The sequence below is a fragment of the Aspergillus multicolor genome, assembly GCF_047715735.1.
Source record: "Aspergillus multicolor strain CBS 133.54 unplaced genomic scaffold BDW74scaffold_2, whole genome shotgun sequence".
In the NCBI taxonomy this organism is placed as follows: domain Eukaryota; kingdom Fungi; phylum Ascomycota; class Eurotiomycetes; order Eurotiales; family Aspergillaceae; genus Aspergillus; species Aspergillus multicolor.
The window spans coordinates 1,134,533-1,150,045 of record NW_027395953.1 but is presented as its reverse complement, the minus strand read 5'-3'; the positions used below and the strand labels follow the sequence as shown (position 1 = coordinate 1,150,045).

Sequence of the window (15,513 nt, the reverse complement as noted above, 5' to 3'; positions counted from 1 at the left end):
TCATTCTTTTTCTCATCTCCAGCTATCATCACTTTAACACCTTCATCTCCACAGAATCAGTCTAGATCAAGTAGTCCCCATAAAACCTCAGCTTCCATGGTGCATCGCGGAAAGCTCAGCGCTGCCTGTGGTCCTTGTCGAAGCCGTCGTCTCAAAGTGCGTGTCCTTTAGCCTTCCCAGCGTGATCTCGTATTGATTAGGTATTCTCGAACAGTGCGACCATAAAAAGCCGTTCTGTTCCCAATGTATTCGAGCCCAGAGAGAATGCTCGGGGTACCGCGATGTCTCGGCCGGCAGATTCTACGATCAGACTGAGGAGGTGAAGAAGAAGAACTCGTCCGCTTCTCCTTCTCCAACTTCTCCTTCGCGGGAGCAAACATTGAGCCCGTCTACTGCCCTCGTACGGCAACAATTATCCATCCCGCTGAAAGATCAGGGCGCGGCGTTTGCCCTGTCTCGGTATCTCAGCCGGTCTGTAGGGACCAATCTACCTCACATTTTGGGCACGACAGCGACAGGGCGTGCTGTTACGGCCAGCATCAATGCTGTGGGCTTAGCGGCTCTGTCCAATATTCATCAATCTACCGAGCTCATGCTCACGGCACGCCAAGAATACGTCTCGGCCTTGAAGCAGACAAATACTGTTCTGAGCGATCCATTGCATGCCACATCAAATGCCAGTCTAGTGGCGGTGAGCTTCTTGGGCATGTACGAGGTGAGTGGTGACTGGCGATTAGTGCTATAATTGATGCGAAAAGAGAATGCTTATTCAGGACCTAGTTAATGATGTGCGACGCCTCTTCGCTGATGGACAAGTACATTAAACATTTAGATGGGTCCCTCAAACTCCTCCAGCTGCGAGGGACCGAACAGTTCCAGGACCCTGTTGGACTCGGCCTATTTACTCAATCCAGGATTCCTATTGTACGTTTACCTGCCGTTCAATGCAGTCCCTTCGTGATCACGTACTGACTCTAGCAGGTTCTTGGTAATTTCTGGTTAAAGCGATCCACTCCTTCGTGGCTGGTACAGCTATCTCATGAAGCCAGCGTGTACCGTGGTGGAGAGGGCACAGGCTCAGAAGATGCACTTTTCTTACTGATGACACGAGTTGGTGATCTATGCGCTAGTCTAAGAAACGGGCCATTCATTGAGCCGGCTAAGTTTGTGAAGAGAGCCCTGGAACTGGATGCCGACCTCAATGCCTGGGCGACATCTGTCGAGCCCAGCCGGCGTTACATTGTGGTCAACGTTCCTGAGCCTCTACAGGGCAACGGCAAGCAGGGTTCGTCCTGTCGAAGCATCTACGGTGACCATTACCACATTTACCCCGACACGGTAATCTCGGCTTGGTGGAACGATTATCGTTTCATACGCCTTTTACTTCACGAGGTCATATGCTGGCTTGCTTGCCATTTAGCGCGTAAAGAAGACCTCGAAGCCGGTGTCCGCAGAACATACGCGCAAACAGTTGCCAACAGTAAAGCGCTCTCTCAACAAATGGCCGAAGATATATGTGCCAGCGTGCCGTATCATCTGGGTGCTACCGAGACATCCCCGTACGAAGACTGGGATAGCACTCGGACCGGGGGTGTCATTCGACTTATATGGCCGTTGTTCGTTGCAGCTGAACGTGATGGAGCAACCCCAGAGACAACAGGCTGGATCGCTGATACACTTTTCAAAATTGGATACGGGGTCGGAATTCGGCAGGCACTTGTTATGTCGAACCTTTTGCGCTCGAGGAGCTCTTTATCTTGGCTCCCCGAACTTTCATAAATTGGGCAATTGACAATGATTGAGTTGGGGCTGAGAGACTGAGGCTGTTTCACTGACTCACAGTAAGGCAGACTCCGTGGAGTCGATTTTCAGCCCCCAATCGGTCTGATTACACAGCGGCAGGCCCAACAATGCAAGCTCTCATTTGAAGCTTGTCCTCTCTTAGCTTCGAACTAGGCCTTATCGCGGTCCACTATATCTTCCTCCGGGGGCTATGATTGCTCGCTCAGGGCTCAGCCTCCCACTAGTGACGACGACAGCGGCCGACGGGCGCCGACAGCGAGGTACGGCTGTTAGTCTGAGGTGTATAACGAGATTACTTGGACGAAGACCAGGATAACGGCCTCAGCCGCTGTCGGTCGGCGCAGAAAAGGAGATGGATTCCAACATAAAACGGCACGTCTCCTCGAATCTTATGCCTTTATCACCACAATCCAACAGTCCTTATCTATCAAGCCAGTAACCCTCGTTGTCTGCAAACGACGCAGCGCCAAATTCATAGAAAAGATGGTCAACGGTATCTACGTCGCTGACCTGGTCCTCTACATCCCTCTCTTTCCCCTCGTGGTCTACAACTTCTACACCCACCGCTGGACCGGCTTCCTAGCCTGGTATGGCCTCGGCATCTTCTGCGGAATCCGTATAGCCGCCGGCGCAATCGGCGTCTCCAATGACCAGAGCATAGCAGCCAACATCCTCATTGGTATCGGAACGTCCCCGCTGATTCTTTCAATCGATGGACTCGTGCATGAGGCGTACGTACCACCCACACCTCCCTCAACCCAACCCATCCCATCCTATACATAAAGAAGCTAATACTCTATTCCTGATACAGCCGCACGCACCGCAACCCCACCCAAGCCAGAAGCAAATACATCGGCTGGGCCATCATATACACAATAACCGCCCTAACCGCCGCGGCCATCGCCCTAACCGTAACCGGCGCAATGGACATCTACCGCGGGACCCCAAAACTACACAGCATCGCGCACTGGAAGGCCGGGTCTGCACTCATGGTTGTTGCATGGGTTCTCGAGGTATTCTGGGCTGCATTCTCGCTCCTACCCTCGCAGGGTAGACGGGTCGCGCCGAGGTTCAGGCAGGGTACGCTGCTTCTGTATGGGACGCTTATTGCGCTGGTTCCGTTGGGTGTTCGGGTTGTTTATGCGCTTGTTGCGACGGTTTCGCAAAGGAAGGATCTGAGTACGGTTTCTGGGACGGCGGCGGTGCGTGTGGTGTTGATGTTTTTGCCGGAGGCGTTGACGGCGATTGTGATTGTGGTGTTTGGGTTTTTGACGGCGACGTGGACGGGGACGAGGACGGGGAACAGAGGAAATGAGGATACAATTGATAAAGGGAAGGTTGGGGCAGTTGAGCAGAGCGAGAGTATGACTGCGCTGGGAAGGGTATAAGTTAGGGCTAGGTTAAGTTAGAATGAGACCGGACCAAGCTTCGCACTTTCCACAATAAATTAGCACGACGTTTCCCTAGCTTAAGCTTTTCCGCTAATCAGAAAATAGTGCCAAGGTAATCTTAATCAGATCTAATCTACTCTCAATATGAATGGGTATAATAGCTATGAACGACATGATCACACCAAATCAAAGAAAACAAATGGCTGAGAATTGGGGTACCTCTGCATGCTAGCCCTAGAACGTCGGCTCGATGACAGGCTCAACAGGCTGAGCAGCATTTGCCTTACGATCCTGCTGCATACCCAGGATCTGCCACGCCCTTCCCATCATACCATACCCCATAGACGGATGCGAGGCATGTCCCCGCCCACCTGCACGCCCGCCCCTCGCAAATCTCTCCTGCTTAGCAGTCGCCAGGCGATCCTGCTCGCGCTCTAGACCAACAACCTCATCCTTCCACTCCGCCCAGCGCTCAAAGTTCTCGCGCTGTTGGAGGACCTGGTACTTGAGCTTCTCCTTTGACGGTCGCCAGCCGGTGCTTGTGCCACTGGTGGGGCGAGTAGATTTAAGGTCAGCAATAGACGATTCTTTTGTGAGTTTGAGTAGGTGGGAGAGGACATCGCGACTTTCAGAGGCGGTTTGCTGGATCTTTTCGCGGTGGGTGGTGTTGACGGTCTTCTGAAAGAGTGGGGCGTCGAGCCATGAGTAGAGCTCTGACGAACGTTGCACAGAGTACGGGTCAAGGATTGTTTGACGGCGGTTCTCCTCGCGGAGGAAGCGGACCGCGGATTGAAGAGATTCGACCTCGGCACGGAGAGCTTCGTTTTCTTGCATTGCTGCTAGGGAAGCAGCGTTATCGACGACAGCGCCCGGAGATGCGCTTGCCCCGGCGGTTCCAGACAGGCGTTTCACTCTCTCAAGCTGTGCTTTGATCTCATCCCGTTCTGCCTCGAGGCCTTGCAGATCCTTGCGCTGTGCTTCGACTGTAGTTTTGAGCTCGGACTCTTTTAGCGCCATCTCTTCGATCTTTGCCTCTAGGTCTTTTACAGCGGCAGCCTTTTTGCTTGCATCTCGCATACGGGACTCAACGAGCTCTACTTTGATGGCCTGTTCCTCGATGGTCTTGTCTTTGACGCCTAGCGCAGTAGCTGCTTCGTGAAGTTCGTTTTTCAGACGACGAAGTTCTTCCTCCGCATCCGGGGAGTTTGCTTTGTTAGATTTAAGCTCTGCAGATCGGGCAATCCAGGGCGAGGGACGCTTCTCAAACTCTGAAGTAATAGATAAATCGGAAGAGATAGAACCAAGTTCTTCCAGAGTACCGCTCAGGCTGCGCAGCATGGTGAAGATGAGCGACATGCCGTCATTATTTTCAGTCGTTTCTGACTGGTATCGAGTGGCTTGCTGAGACATGCTCGTCAAGACTTCTTGCAAGGATATCGGCTCAGCGCGACTGTCATCGCTAATCAGGAGCACAATGTTCTCTCCCATCTGTCGTGATAAGCTTGAAAGATCTTTTGCAGCATCCTCCGCCTGCTTGAAAGAACCGCATGCATCTTTCAAGAGGGCAAGAGACCTTGACCGCAGATCATCAACAGCACGGTTGATTTTGGCCGTGGCAACTTTCAGGCTGCGAGCTTGTGAAACAAAACCTTCAATCTTGCCGTACAAAAATGTGGCTTCTTCATCGTCTTCCTCAGACTTCGGAAGTTTCGACTGTAGTAAGGAAAGAAGTCGCAACATTGAAGATACCGAGTTCTCGATATACGATAGTGTCAGTGTCGTGCTCATACAGAGTTCGTCCGCAAATGTCTCCAGCGAAGTCGGCAGGAGAGTCTCGGCAAGATGTGATAGCAACGAGATAGATCTTTGCAGTTCGACGGCACACTTCTTCATATTTATTTCGTTCTTCTTTAAGCCTTCGAGCCAGAAGTTCAACGTACGTTCAACAGGTTCCAGCTCGTAGAAAGCACCCTGAACACCGCCGAAGCTCTCCGCAGAACAGTTTGTGATGTAACTCCCGAATCGACCGCAGATCGAGTCTATCCAGAGAAGCTTCTCTAGGACATCATGGGCAGTAAAGATGTCTTCCAAAGCTGGAGATACCGACGCCTGCTCGGAGATCATCCCCTCTATAGTGCTGTTCATCAATGATGCTTTGGAGCTGACTCGCTTGAAGCGCAAGAGTGCGAGAACAGAGTTCCGCTCATCCTCAAAGTATGCCGGTAGATACAGCTTCAAAATTGACAGATGTTTAGTGTTTTCCTCAGCTTCTATGCGCTTGAGCTCAATGTCGATCGTCTTTGTCTGTGCTTTCGCGACGGACGACTGCAACTTGAGGTTCAGGTCCATCATTGCTCTGGAGCGAGCCGTAAGGTCGGTAGCCTCAGCCTCTGTGATCTGTTGAGAGGCCCGCATATCCTCCAGATCCGCCTGCAAGTTCGAAACAAGATCTCGGAAGCGCGTCAGCGTGTACTCCAGATCTTCAATCACTTCATCCTGCTGCGAAATTCTGTGCACTTGATCGTTATAGAGCGTCTCGCGGTACTCTATCTCTTCTTGCAATTGCTTCTCCGTTTCGACATGGTTCCACTCGAGCTCGTCGTTGATCTCCTTCAATACTTCGAGCTCAGCGATATCCGCTTTAAGATCATCAATTTCTTTCTGAAGGACCATGTTCTTCTCAACCATCTCTTCCACCAATTCATCCTGTGCCTGAACAGAGTCAAGCCGTTCTTTGAGATCACGCAGGTTGTTTTCTGATTTCAATAGTTTTTCCTTGGTAGTCTCATATTTCGACCTGACAGCTTCATAATCTTCGAGATCCTGTTGTAGCTCCTTGATCTGATCCTTAAGCTCGGCTTCTTGCTGCTGTGTCATATCGCGAAGGCGAATTAGTGCTTCACGAAGCCGTTCGTTGGTCTTCTCCATCTGCAACCATCCATGACTGGACTTATCCTCTGGATTCATGGTCTGTCCGAATTCCTCGTTCTCCTCCCTCAGCACTTCTACTTCCAGCTCTAGCTCCTCGACTCTCAGTCTAAGTGTCTCGCATTCCATCTTGTGCGCGTCAGCCATTTCAACAGCCATTTCGCGATCAAGACTAGCAATTTCCATTAACGAGTCATGCTCTGCTAGGAGTTTTTCAACTTCTTCAACTCGGGCCTCGGCCTCTGTGGCCCGTTTACGCATCTCGGCCATATTGCGTTCGTGTGGCTGAAATTTCGTTTGCACGCTCCGAATAATACCCTCTAATTTATCGCGGTCGGCCTGCAACTGCTCCAAATTCTTCAATTTCTCTCGATCCTCGGCTCGTTTCTTTTCCATCACCTTCAGCTTCGTTTTCAGTTCGTCAAGTTCCCTAGTTATGGCCATATTCTGTGGCTGTCGTGGCGATGCGGGCTGGCCGGGTAACATACGGGAAGAGCTGGTTCGTGCGGACGGTGCAAGCTTCGATGCGGGATCATCCATGTCGAGACCACCTTCCGTATCGTCGTTGTGGATTTCAGAGTCCTCTGCAGCCGGACTAGCCTCATCTGACGTGCTGGTCGTACCTGTCGGTCGCAGAGTGGGCCGCTTCGACAATCCTGAAGTTGCGGTCCCCCCAGGTCCCTGCAAACTTTGTCTGCTTCCCTTATTTCCGGGTCCGGATAAAGATGTACGAGCGGGACGGGATGCGGTGGGTTGTGGAGGAGGGCCCATGGTTGATTTCGTGGTAGTAGGCCGAGCTTTCGGTGCGGCAACAGAGGGTCGCGAAGTGCCGCTGATAGACGGCCGGCTGCCGGGGTTTGCGGAGGTTAATTGTTTCGTAGGCGATTTGGAAGGTGCCTGCATGAAAAAGGGTCAGCATCGCTGAGACAACCCGACTGTGGCAGCTTACCTTTAGAGACGGCCGCTGTGCTGGGCCTTTTGGGGTAGGCGTCGGACTGGAACTAGCGCTGTTTCGCTTGGAATTCATCGCCGATATAGAGCCCGGCCTCTTCAACCCTGGAGCTGCTGATAGGCCGCTCTGAGCGCGGCTTCTGCTCTGGGAAGGAACGGTGCCTGGTTTGGCTGCGGGTTTCGCTGTTCGAACCGGGCGTTCGATAATTGAGGCGACAGCAGTTGGGCGAACGAACATGCCATATCCCGGTTCGCAGTCAAAGTATCGTTCTCCTTGCACAGATCCATCGTTCTTCCCGGAGTCGTCGGTCAATTCGACACCAATCCACTCGCCGTCGGCGAAGCTCGTAGCTCCTAAGAACCGGACGGTGGCCTGCCGACCGTCCGTGAGAGTGATCACACAGCCGGTAGTAAGCTCGGCCATAATGATCAAAGTTGGAGCTCCTGCACAATGGCCCCGGTTGAGAGCTCCAAAAGCTGTGAAGAGGGGCGGAGGTGTTGGTGTTCGAACTTCGGGAATGTTGTTATTGCCGCGCCAGGGGAACTCCGTACTATGGGGCTGTGGGCCTTATCCGTCAGGCTCCATTTTATGGCTGCCTGAATCTCTATGTGAAAGGCCAATTCATGGTCCCTTTATTCTCCCTTCTTGCCATAGCTCGTCCCATCTATCCCTTTGTCCCTAGTCAACAGGTATCCCTGTCAATTGACCTAGCTCAGCAAGCTCCTGATTGACTTCGTATCTGACCCAAAGACCATGTGATGCAAAGATCCCTTGATCCTCCTTGCTCTAGTTGCCCTACTAGGTAAGCCCCTCTACGGGGAAATCCTCACGAGCGTCAGAGCCCCAAAGTCAAAGGCTCGTTGAAACTGCGGGCTCGTTGGGATGTCACCGTACGAAGGAGCTCTCTCCTGAGTTGCCCCTCGTGCTCATCTCTTTGTACAATGGCCAGTTCAGCAGCCAAAGGGAGTGCCTGTTGCCCCTCCCATAGGCGTCGACATTGCTCAAGATAGATGACATCCAACGTATAAATTGCCTGCTATTCGCACTCGCTTGAAAACTTGAACGTTATCCTAGTATTTCTTCTTATACACATTGTTCGTTTGCTTTCGAGGGCCAACTGTGGCTAGCCGCCAAAATATATATCTTCTCCGCCTCGGCCAAGCCCTACGACTACCTCTTTCGCCTTTGACAAAACTCTCATACCATTCGACGATGCGGCATCCGTTATACCTGAATGCCCTCATTTTGGCCTCCTTGTGTATGGCTGCTGCATCTCCCTCAGCTGAACAATGGGCGGAGAGATCGATCTATGTACGTCCATCGACAATTAAATGAAGCAAGCTAACCTGTGATACAGCAAGTGATGACAGACCGATTTGCCCGACCCGCCAACTCATCAAACGAACCGTGTGACCCCTATAGATACTGCGGAGGTACCTGGTCTGGAATCATCGACAAGCTGGACTACATCCAGGACCTCGGGTTCACAGCGGTCCAGATCTCACCAGTGGTGGAAAACATCCTAGATGACACGGTTTTCGGAGAAGCATACCACGGCTACTGGCCGCAGAATATGTATGCCTTGAACGAGCACTTCGGGACCGCAGACGAACTTCGAAGGCTGTCTAAGGAGCTGCACAAGCGTGGAATGTACCTGATGGTCGACGTTGTCATCAACGACATGGCGCAAGCTGTCAATGGCTCAACGACAGACGATGGCGAACCCAACATCAACTGGTCACGGTTGATCCCTTTCAACGACCAGAAGTATTACCATCCCATCTGCAGCATCAATGACTGGAACAATCTCGACGAGTCCAAGGACTGCTGGTTCAGCACGGACGTCGTCGCCCTTCCGGACCTCAAAACTGAAGACGACAAAGTTGTTTCCATGATTAAGGATTGGGTGAAGGGGCTTGTCGGAAATTACTCAATCGATGGTCTCCGGGTCGATGCCACCAAGCATATGGACGATGCCTACCTGACCAGCTTCAGTGAGGCTGCCAGTGTATTCACAATGGGTGAGGTCTATACCGAGAAAACGGATGGTGTCTGCAGATACGAGGAGCTTGTGTCCGGTCTCATGAACTACCCGCTGTACGGTCCGACGGTTCAGGCGTTCACGGCAGGAAACATGCCCGGCCTGGCTGAGAAGGTCCGGGCAGTGCACAGCCAATGCAAGGATTTTACTCGACAAGCTACATTCATGGAGAACCATGATACTCCGCGCTTTGCGTCTTTGATCAATGACACCACTGTATGTTCCCCTGTCAAGTCCCGTCTATGCTTTCAATTGACCATGTCAAAGCTAGCCAAGAACGCCATGGCCTTCAACATACTTTCAGACGGCATCCCAGTCGGTAAGTTCCAGCTCCCAGCCATCAATTCCAGGAGCCAAGCCCTAACAGAACACAGTCTACCAAGGCCAAGAGCAACATATGAAAGGCCAATACGCGCCCTACAACCGCCAGCCAGTCTGGAAAACATCCTACAGCACCCAGGGCCCGCTCTATAAAACCACAGCAACACTCAACAAGCTCCGCAACCACGCAATCCGCCTCGACAAGCACTACGTCTCAAACCACAGCGAGGAACTGTACCTCGACAGCTCTACATACGTCACTCGAAAGGGCAGTGAAAGTTACCAGGTCGTCTCAATCTTCTCGAACCAGGGCTCCCAGGGTGGTCCGTATAATCTTACTGTCCCCGGGGCGTTCAAGCCGGGGACTGAGGCCGTTGAGGTATTCAGTTGTGAAAGACTCACAGCGGATCATGAGGGGAGGATCGTTGTTCAGATGGATGAGGGGGAGCCGAAGGCTTTCTTTCCGGTGAAGAAGATGAAGGGCTCAGGGCTGTGTGGGTTTAAGGAGAGGACGGCGAGGAAGGGGGCGCTTTGTGCAAGCGCTAGGAAGAGCAATGCTACGGAGACGAATCATACTCTCAACGCGGGAATTGAAGTGTCTTTTGGAAGGGAGGCGTCAGTGCCTTATACTATTCTTCTTTTAGGTGTTCTTGTTGGCGCTACAAATTGGTTCCTGTGACATGATTTGTTACCCTCCTTCCGTTTCTCAAGATAGCTGGTCTGTCACGTTTAGTTAGAATATATGAGTGTAATAATGCTAGCATACTCTATGAAACCATTACCATTCTATCCATGACAATATATACTGTAGAAGATTATAACGTAAGGGTGTTAACATCCATCTTAACATCGATCGTAACACGCGGTCCGCATCTAGTGTATTCACCCACCGTCTATTCAGGGCTTCTTGAACAGCTGAGGGAAGCATGTCCGCAATTCCTCCAAGCTCCGGATCTGGAACTGGGACGCCGGAACTGCAGGCGCAGGGAGCTCTGGCTCAACAATGTGCGCAACCTGCCACCCGCGAGCCGCAGCGGCTTTGCAGTTCAGTCCGGAGTCATCTTTGCAGAGTCAGCATCCACTAGCCCAAGACCTCAGAAAAGAATATTTCCTACCAACAAAGTAACACTCGGTCTTATCTGTCGCCCCAGCGTCCCTTTCCGCCTTATCATACATCATCTGTGATGGCTTGCAAATGAGCGGCGGGTTTGCGTAGTCGCAGTACGTGATGCCTTCGAACAGATCATCCACCTCCAGCAGCTTCACAACCCGCTTTCCGTGGTTCACGTACGCATTGGTCAAAAGCCAGAGCTTCACCTTATCCCGGTTAATGTCTTCTAGGAGCTGGCGCAGCTTGGGATCCGGCTTGAGGATGTCGTCTAGTGGGAGGGCGTCGTCGACGAGGCGGTTGAACTCGAGCGGGTCGATCTTGTGATGGCGCGTGAGGCCTTCGATTGCCAGACCGTATTCCCGGTAGTATTTCGTGTGCAGCATGTGGGCATCGTCGGAGCTTAGAGAGAGGTGGTTCACGAAAAACTCGTCTACGGCGGGGGTCGGTTAGAGGGCTGCTAGGCGGAAGACTTGTAGTCGAGTCGGGAAAGGTTCCACGTACGGATCAGCTTCTGCATTTCATCGTGGATGTTGCTTTCTGCGCGAAATGCCCGGTTAGTTGTGAGTCCGGCGAAGCGTTCGCGCAGCGCGGGGTTGGAATGGGGTGTTCGGACTTCTTGAATAGAGCTGGTGAGAGCAGAGTCAGTGGATTGATTCTGGAGACCAAAATGGAGATACACACGCAATTGTCTATGTCGAAGAAGAAGATCGGTCGAGTGTCCGCCATTGTGCTGAGATACTTGACTCTCGTCGGGGCGATTCCAGGTCTCTGAGCGCGAAAGGGAGTGGGGTTCGACAGTGAGCGATATGCGGGGGGAAGAGTGAATGCGCGGGATACGGGAATAGACTTGGAGAGGCGCAGCGGCGCGAGAAAACTCATCTTTCACTGAGGTATGAGTCACACGTCCGCTTACCAAGATTTATACCAGCGACAACTACTCGAATTTGTTTATAACCCCTAGATCAACGCTCTACAAAGTCGGGATTCTTGAAAAAGCAGCCGGGGAACAATGAAAGCGGTTTAGCGTGATTCGCGGCCAAGACTCCGAGCAGGTGATCGGTTCTGCTTCTACCGGAACCGAAGCTGCACTGCGGACTGCACTTGCGAGTTCCATCCAGCTCAGCTCGACTTCAGTTTACTGACAACTCAGCATTCCCTGATCTCTTGCAAATCTGGCAAAAGCCAAAGAGACAGGCAGTCTGCATTTGACACTGAATTGAAAGAGGGCGTACAAGAGCACTAACTCACTTCTCGGGTTGCAGGGATACATACATATTCCTTTTTCAACAGGTCCTAGAATATGGCAGCGACGCAGCTTCCCACGAGGAGCGTTGGCCCTAAATTATCGACAGCGGAAGAGACCAAGGAGTATGAGAAGATACTTAGAATAAGCGAGGACATCTTTTCTGGGACTCACCCTAGGTTGAAGGTTCCGCAGCAGTTTGTCCGCAAAGTCGCGTCTCGCAACCCGCCTGCGACGGTAACGCCTCAGAACAAGGCAAACGACAAGGCGGGCTCGCCTCCCAAAGCTCCGACTCGCCATGTCGCGTCTACAGCCAGGCCCGTTAGCTCTCCGAGCACAGATTCTACCAATGGCCCTTCGAATACAGCTCCTCCCCGTATCCTCCATAAACCCACTTCCGAAATTGATCCGATATTCTTAGAGAAGTCAGAGGATTTGGTGAGGGCTGAACTACAGCTGCAGAGACAAAGAGTGGAAAGAGAGATAAGGGAACAGGTCGATCTGAGGAGGCAGGAATCAAAACAGAAAGTCTCCATACAGGACGCGACTCCTGATTTTGATGTCTCTGACGTGCTCTCACGAGCGCTCGAGCTGGTTAAACCATCCCCGGCACCGGAGGTTGCGGCGCCGAGTGACTCGTTTGATGACAACTCTTTCTACTCTAGTAGAGCCCCTGACTCCCCGCAGCACGGTGACCATAAGTCGTCTTCGGCGTCTTCTATACCCGGGGAGCATAGCGCCGCGGCCATTGGAGAAAGATACTCAGATGAGTTGCATCGGCTTGAAGCCCTCAACCGTCCTGATTCGGATCAGTCAATGCAAGATACTTACTCCATTGCAGACCCCCGACCTTCGTCTCAAAGGCAGCCGCACAATCCAGAAGCGTACAGAGCACACATTCGCCAACAGGCCGAACCGTTGGACGAACCTGAATACTCGCCTCCAGCTCCTGGGGTGGCGCCAATGGAAAGGGTAGATTCATACGAACTTCCGAGAGTCATGCCAAACGGGCCCAAACGCCAGGCAGCTGACCCACGAGATCGCTATGCTTATGCTAGAGGGTCGATCTCTCCGGCAGACAGAGTCCGAGTTATACGAAACCATATCACGTCACCAGCGGCTCCTCAACCATCCAGAGTCTCCCCTCTTGCTATTGCTAAGGTTCCTTCCGTCAACCAACATCATGATTCGCGTTCGGAGTATGATGTGGAGCGCCGAGGGAGCCCTGAGGTGCCGACCCAACCTCCAATGTCTAGGAAGCGTAGGAGATTACAAGATGACAGAGTGGTTTATAGAACATCAGGCGGTGGCTCGATCAAGCCTTTCATCAAAGAGGAGCCTGTTTCTCCTCCGCCCTTTGCAGATACTGCGCCCATTTACCGTCCTCGTGTTCAAGAAGGACCCGTTTATATTGATGTTCCTTCACCTCGCTATACTCCGGTTGCAGACCGACGAGAGCCAGCACTGAGAACTTCAGGCTATGGTATGGAACCGTACGATGAAGTCCAAAGCGATCAGGTGATACCCCGTACGGCTTCGCGACTCGGCATCCAGAGGCCAATGCGGGATGATCAGGACTTGAGGAGAGTTGCGAGTCTGCATCAGGCCCGGAAACCAGAGTGGGCGCGCGAAAATGTCGACCAGCAAAGTCCGCACTCTGCTCGTAACGGACCGTATACGGTCGTTGAACGGGTGCCGCAGCAAGATAGCGCACGGTATGTCGAGGAACTTACACCAAGGCGTTATGCTTCGCCTATGCCGCCATCAATGCCGGAAAGCTACTATAGCGATTATGTTGTTGAGGCGCCTCCGCGGCGAATCGTTATAGACGAGCATGGTAACCAGTATTACGAGGCCCTTCCGGCACCGAGAGTTTCAGCAATGCCGCCGCCAGCCAGTCGGATCCCGAGGGCCGACTTGTACGAGGCGCCTTCGCAGATGCGCCACGCTAGCGTGCGGGCCGCGTCAGTTGCTGAAGACCCATATGGCGGTCGAAGATATGTACGAGAAATACCTCAGGGGGCTTATCGAAGGGTAGCAGATTATGCTCGGCCTGCACCGCCTGAAAGGCGCCCGTTTGCAGCGCCTTTCGAGGTGCGAGAGCCGTACCCGCGTAGTAGCAGCGCGCAGGTTCATGACTACACACCCCGGCAAAGTCATTACGCGGAGGAAGCTGAGCTTCCCCGAGAAAGGATAGTGCGGATTCCGAGTGTGCGGCCGCCGTCGACTAGATACCAGGAACCGCAGGTGATTCAGCGGGTCGAGAGCGTCCATCCTGGCGGTCGCGACACCAGCGTATATATTGATGAGGAGATGCGACGGCCAAGAGAGTATATTGAGCGGCCCGTTCAATATGTAGCTACACGGCCTGTGGCCCGCGAGGAGCGGTACTACGAGAACGGCGAGCCGGAGCGAGTGGTGCTCGATGGTTCGAGGGACGTAGTCCACCGAGTTCCCCAGCGGTATTGAGCGGTCGATTTTTGTGTCAAAAAATTGATCTAATTGCATGCATTTGTGTGGTCCTTGTACAGTGATATCAAAAGCACTTGCCAGCTTTCACTTCGAAGTAGCGAGTCAAAAGCGATCTTCAAATGGTACTTCAAACATATTATTTCGCTATCTTTCCATCAGAATCTGCAGTTTTTCGTACCTTAGTCTCAATTATTCCTCCTATTCGATTCAGTAGCTCACCCTGGGCAGCTATACATCTCATCGACGTCATCTGCCGGCGGTGGGTCAGAAGTCGCCGCCAGATGATGCTCTGATGCTTCCAAGGGTTCCCAGACGCAGGTCCATAGGCCGGGAAGTAAAGAGCAGCATTCCGTAGAGTTTAGCAGGCATGAGCTTGCATCTGTGCCGTGGAACCCCGTCTTCTGCCAGAAAGAAGCTTAAATACTCCGGAGTCTGGCTGTTTTCTCCTCTGTTGCCAACTTGACCAGCGTTGATCTGATCATCACCGGGTCAAAGGGTTGATCCACTCTGTCATACCAACGAACCTTGATGGGTTGTCTAGCTAGCAGAGCTCACAAGACAATAGTTCTCTGCAAGTTTGTAGATAGGCTGGACATGTTTGCTGGAAATAAGCATACTGTGTCCTCAGTGAACCCTGGGCCGGCCGCAGTCAGACAGCTGTTGATGATTCCGAGTCCAGACCGGGCTCTACAAGCGCACGTGACCTGTTTCCCTCGCTTGTTCTCGAAATGGAATCACCGGTGGACCGTGCTGAACCTGATTGCGATCATGACGAGGGTCAGGATGCTTGAGTTGGGTTGGAGCTCATGGGATCCTCCATTCCGTTGTTGTGCCGTTGCTGAGGGGAAGTTCTTATTCCAACTGGATGTCGGAGCAATAACTTGGATGCAGATTCCAGGAACATCCTGCCCAGCTTCAGCCTCGGCCAAGCTCAGCCCTGTCTTGACCTCCTACATCCCTTGTTTTTGGGGGCCTGATCTCTCGAAAGGCACGCAAAGCCATTGTAAGGTAGACACTCGTGTCTGATGCTAAAGCGGAAGGTTATTATCAAAGGCAAGAGTCACAGTCGCCCTCTTAGTCGTACTTTGGTTGGGTGATGTGATATGCGTAACATGCAGTGGGTTGAGACATCCGCAGTTCCCGCGACATAAGAAGCAAAGAGAACACGGCTCTGAGCACATAGAAAGACTCAAATCAAGACTGCAAAGTAAACGCCTGTTAAAGCTGAAGAAAGTACCTTCAGGTGACCGT

General features: G+C 52.4%; 6 protein-coding genes across 6 annotated transcripts; 4 read left to right on the top strand and 2 right to left on the bottom strand.

Annotated features, from left to right (window-relative positions):
- Positions 1-58: 58 nt before the first annotated feature.
- Positions 59-2,033, top strand: BDW74DRAFT_46623 (Zn(II)2Cys6 transcription factor). The gene is made up of 4 exons (XM_073732877.1): positions 59-156; positions 215-715; positions 781-924; positions 982-2,033. The coding sequence occupies exons 1-4, from the start codon at positions 97-99 to the stop codon at positions 1,777-1,779; spliced, it is 1,503 nt and encodes a 500-aa protein (XP_073588730.1). The 5' UTR covers positions 59-96; the 3' UTR covers positions 1,780-2,033.
- On the top strand, positions 2,034-3,310 carry BDW74DRAFT_46624 (uncharacterized protein). The gene is made up of 2 exons (XM_073732878.1): positions 2,034-2,534; positions 2,615-3,310. The coding sequence occupies exons 1-2, from the start codon at positions 2,287-2,289 to the stop codon at positions 3,189-3,191; spliced, it is 825 nt and encodes a 274-aa protein (XP_073588729.1). The 5' UTR covers positions 2,034-2,286; the 3' UTR covers positions 3,192-3,310.
- A 118-nt stretch (positions 3,311-3,428) lies between these two features.
- On the bottom strand, positions 3,429-7,497 carry BDW74DRAFT_165269 (putative dynactin; the record flags this gene model as incomplete). Its single annotated transcript, XM_073726395.1, has 12 exons — positions 3,429-4,615; positions 4,646-4,813; positions 4,844-4,907; positions 4,944-5,102; positions 5,142-5,321; positions 5,361-5,703; positions 5,740-5,783; positions 5,814-6,164; positions 6,198-6,349; positions 6,380-6,488; positions 6,522-7,019; positions 7,072-7,497. The coding sequence occupies 12 exons, from the start codon at positions 7,495-7,497 to the stop codon at positions 3,429-3,431; spliced, it is 3,681 nt and encodes a 1,226-aa protein (XP_073588728.1).
- Positions 7,498-7,769: 272 nt separating this feature from the next.
- Positions 7,770-10,158, top strand: BDW74DRAFT_46618 (alpha-amylase). Its single transcript, XM_073732876.1, has 4 exons — positions 7,770-8,385; positions 8,432-9,331; positions 9,383-9,434; positions 9,490-10,158. The coding sequence occupies exons 1-4, from the start codon at positions 8,287-8,289 to the stop codon at positions 10,113-10,115; spliced, it is 1,677 nt and encodes a 558-aa protein (XP_073588727.1). The 5' UTR covers positions 7,770-8,286; the 3' UTR covers positions 10,116-10,158.
- A 28-nt stretch (positions 10,159-10,186) lies between these two features.
- Positions 10,187-11,636, bottom strand: BDW74DRAFT_46557 (putative pyrimidine 5'-nucleotidase). Its single transcript, XM_073732871.1, has 5 exons — positions 11,229-11,636; positions 11,161-11,173; positions 11,049-11,084; positions 10,552-10,977; positions 10,187-10,497 (listed from the first exon to the last, which is right to left on the bottom strand). The coding sequence occupies exons 1-5, from the start codon at positions 11,424-11,426 to the stop codon at positions 10,334-10,336; spliced, it is 837 nt and encodes a 278-aa protein (XP_073588726.1). The 5' UTR covers positions 11,427-11,636; the 3' UTR covers positions 10,187-10,333.
- BDW74DRAFT_46561 (uncharacterized protein) lies at positions 11,455-14,524 on the top strand. The gene has a single exon (XM_073732872.1). It carries the CDS (start codon positions 11,848-11,850, stop codon positions 14,257-14,259), a length of 2,412 nt encoding a protein of 803 aa, XP_073588725.1. The 5' UTR covers positions 11,455-11,847; the 3' UTR covers positions 14,260-14,524.
- The last annotated feature ends 989 nt before the right edge of the window (positions 14,525-15,513 follow it).

Coding starts and splice junctions, on each gene's coding strand:
- BDW74DRAFT_46623 (XM_073732877.1), top strand. CDS start 97: ATGGTGCATCGCGGAAAGCTCAGCGCTGCCTGTGGTCCTTGTCGAAGC. Junction 157..214: donor GTCGAAGCCGTCGTCTCAAA/GTGCGTGTCCTT, acceptor ATTCTCGAACAG/TGCGACCATAAAAAGCCGTT. Junction 925..981: donor CTCAATCCAGGATTCCTATT/GTACGTTTACCT, acceptor TGACTCTAGCAG/GTTCTTGGTAATTTCTGGTT.
- BDW74DRAFT_46624 (XM_073732878.1), top strand. CDS start 2,287: ATGGTCAACGGTATCTACGTCGCTGACCTGGTCCTCTACATCCCTCTC. Junction 2,535..2,614: donor GATGGACTCGTGCATGAGGC/GTACGTACCACC, acceptor TTCCTGATACAG/CCGCACGCACCGCAACCCCA.
- BDW74DRAFT_46618 (XM_073732876.1), top strand. CDS start 8,287: ATGCGGCATCCGTTATACCTGAATGCCCTCATTTTGGCCTCCTTGTGT. Junction 8,386..8,431: donor GGGCGGAGAGATCGATCTAT/GTACGTCCATCG, acceptor CCTGTGATACAG/CAAGTGATGACAGACCGATT. Junction 9,435..9,489: donor TTCAGACGGCATCCCAGTCG/GTAAGTTCCAGC, acceptor AACAGAACACAG/TCTACCAAGGCCAAGAGCAA.
- BDW74DRAFT_46557 (XM_073732871.1), bottom strand. CDS start 11,426: ATGAGTTTTCTCGCGCCGCTGCGCCTCTCCAAGTCTATTCCCGTATCC. Junction 10,978..11,048: donor TGAAATGCAGAAGCTGATCC/GTACGTGGAACC, acceptor CCCCCGCCGTAG/ACGAGTTTTTCGTGAACCAC. Junction 10,498..10,551: donor GACCGAGTGTTACTTTGTTG/GTAGGAAATATT, acceptor GACTCTGCAAAG/ATGACTCCGGACTGAACTGC.
- BDW74DRAFT_46561 (XM_073732872.1), top strand. CDS start 11,848: ATGGCAGCGACGCAGCTTCCCACGAGGAGCGTTGGCCCTAAATTATCG.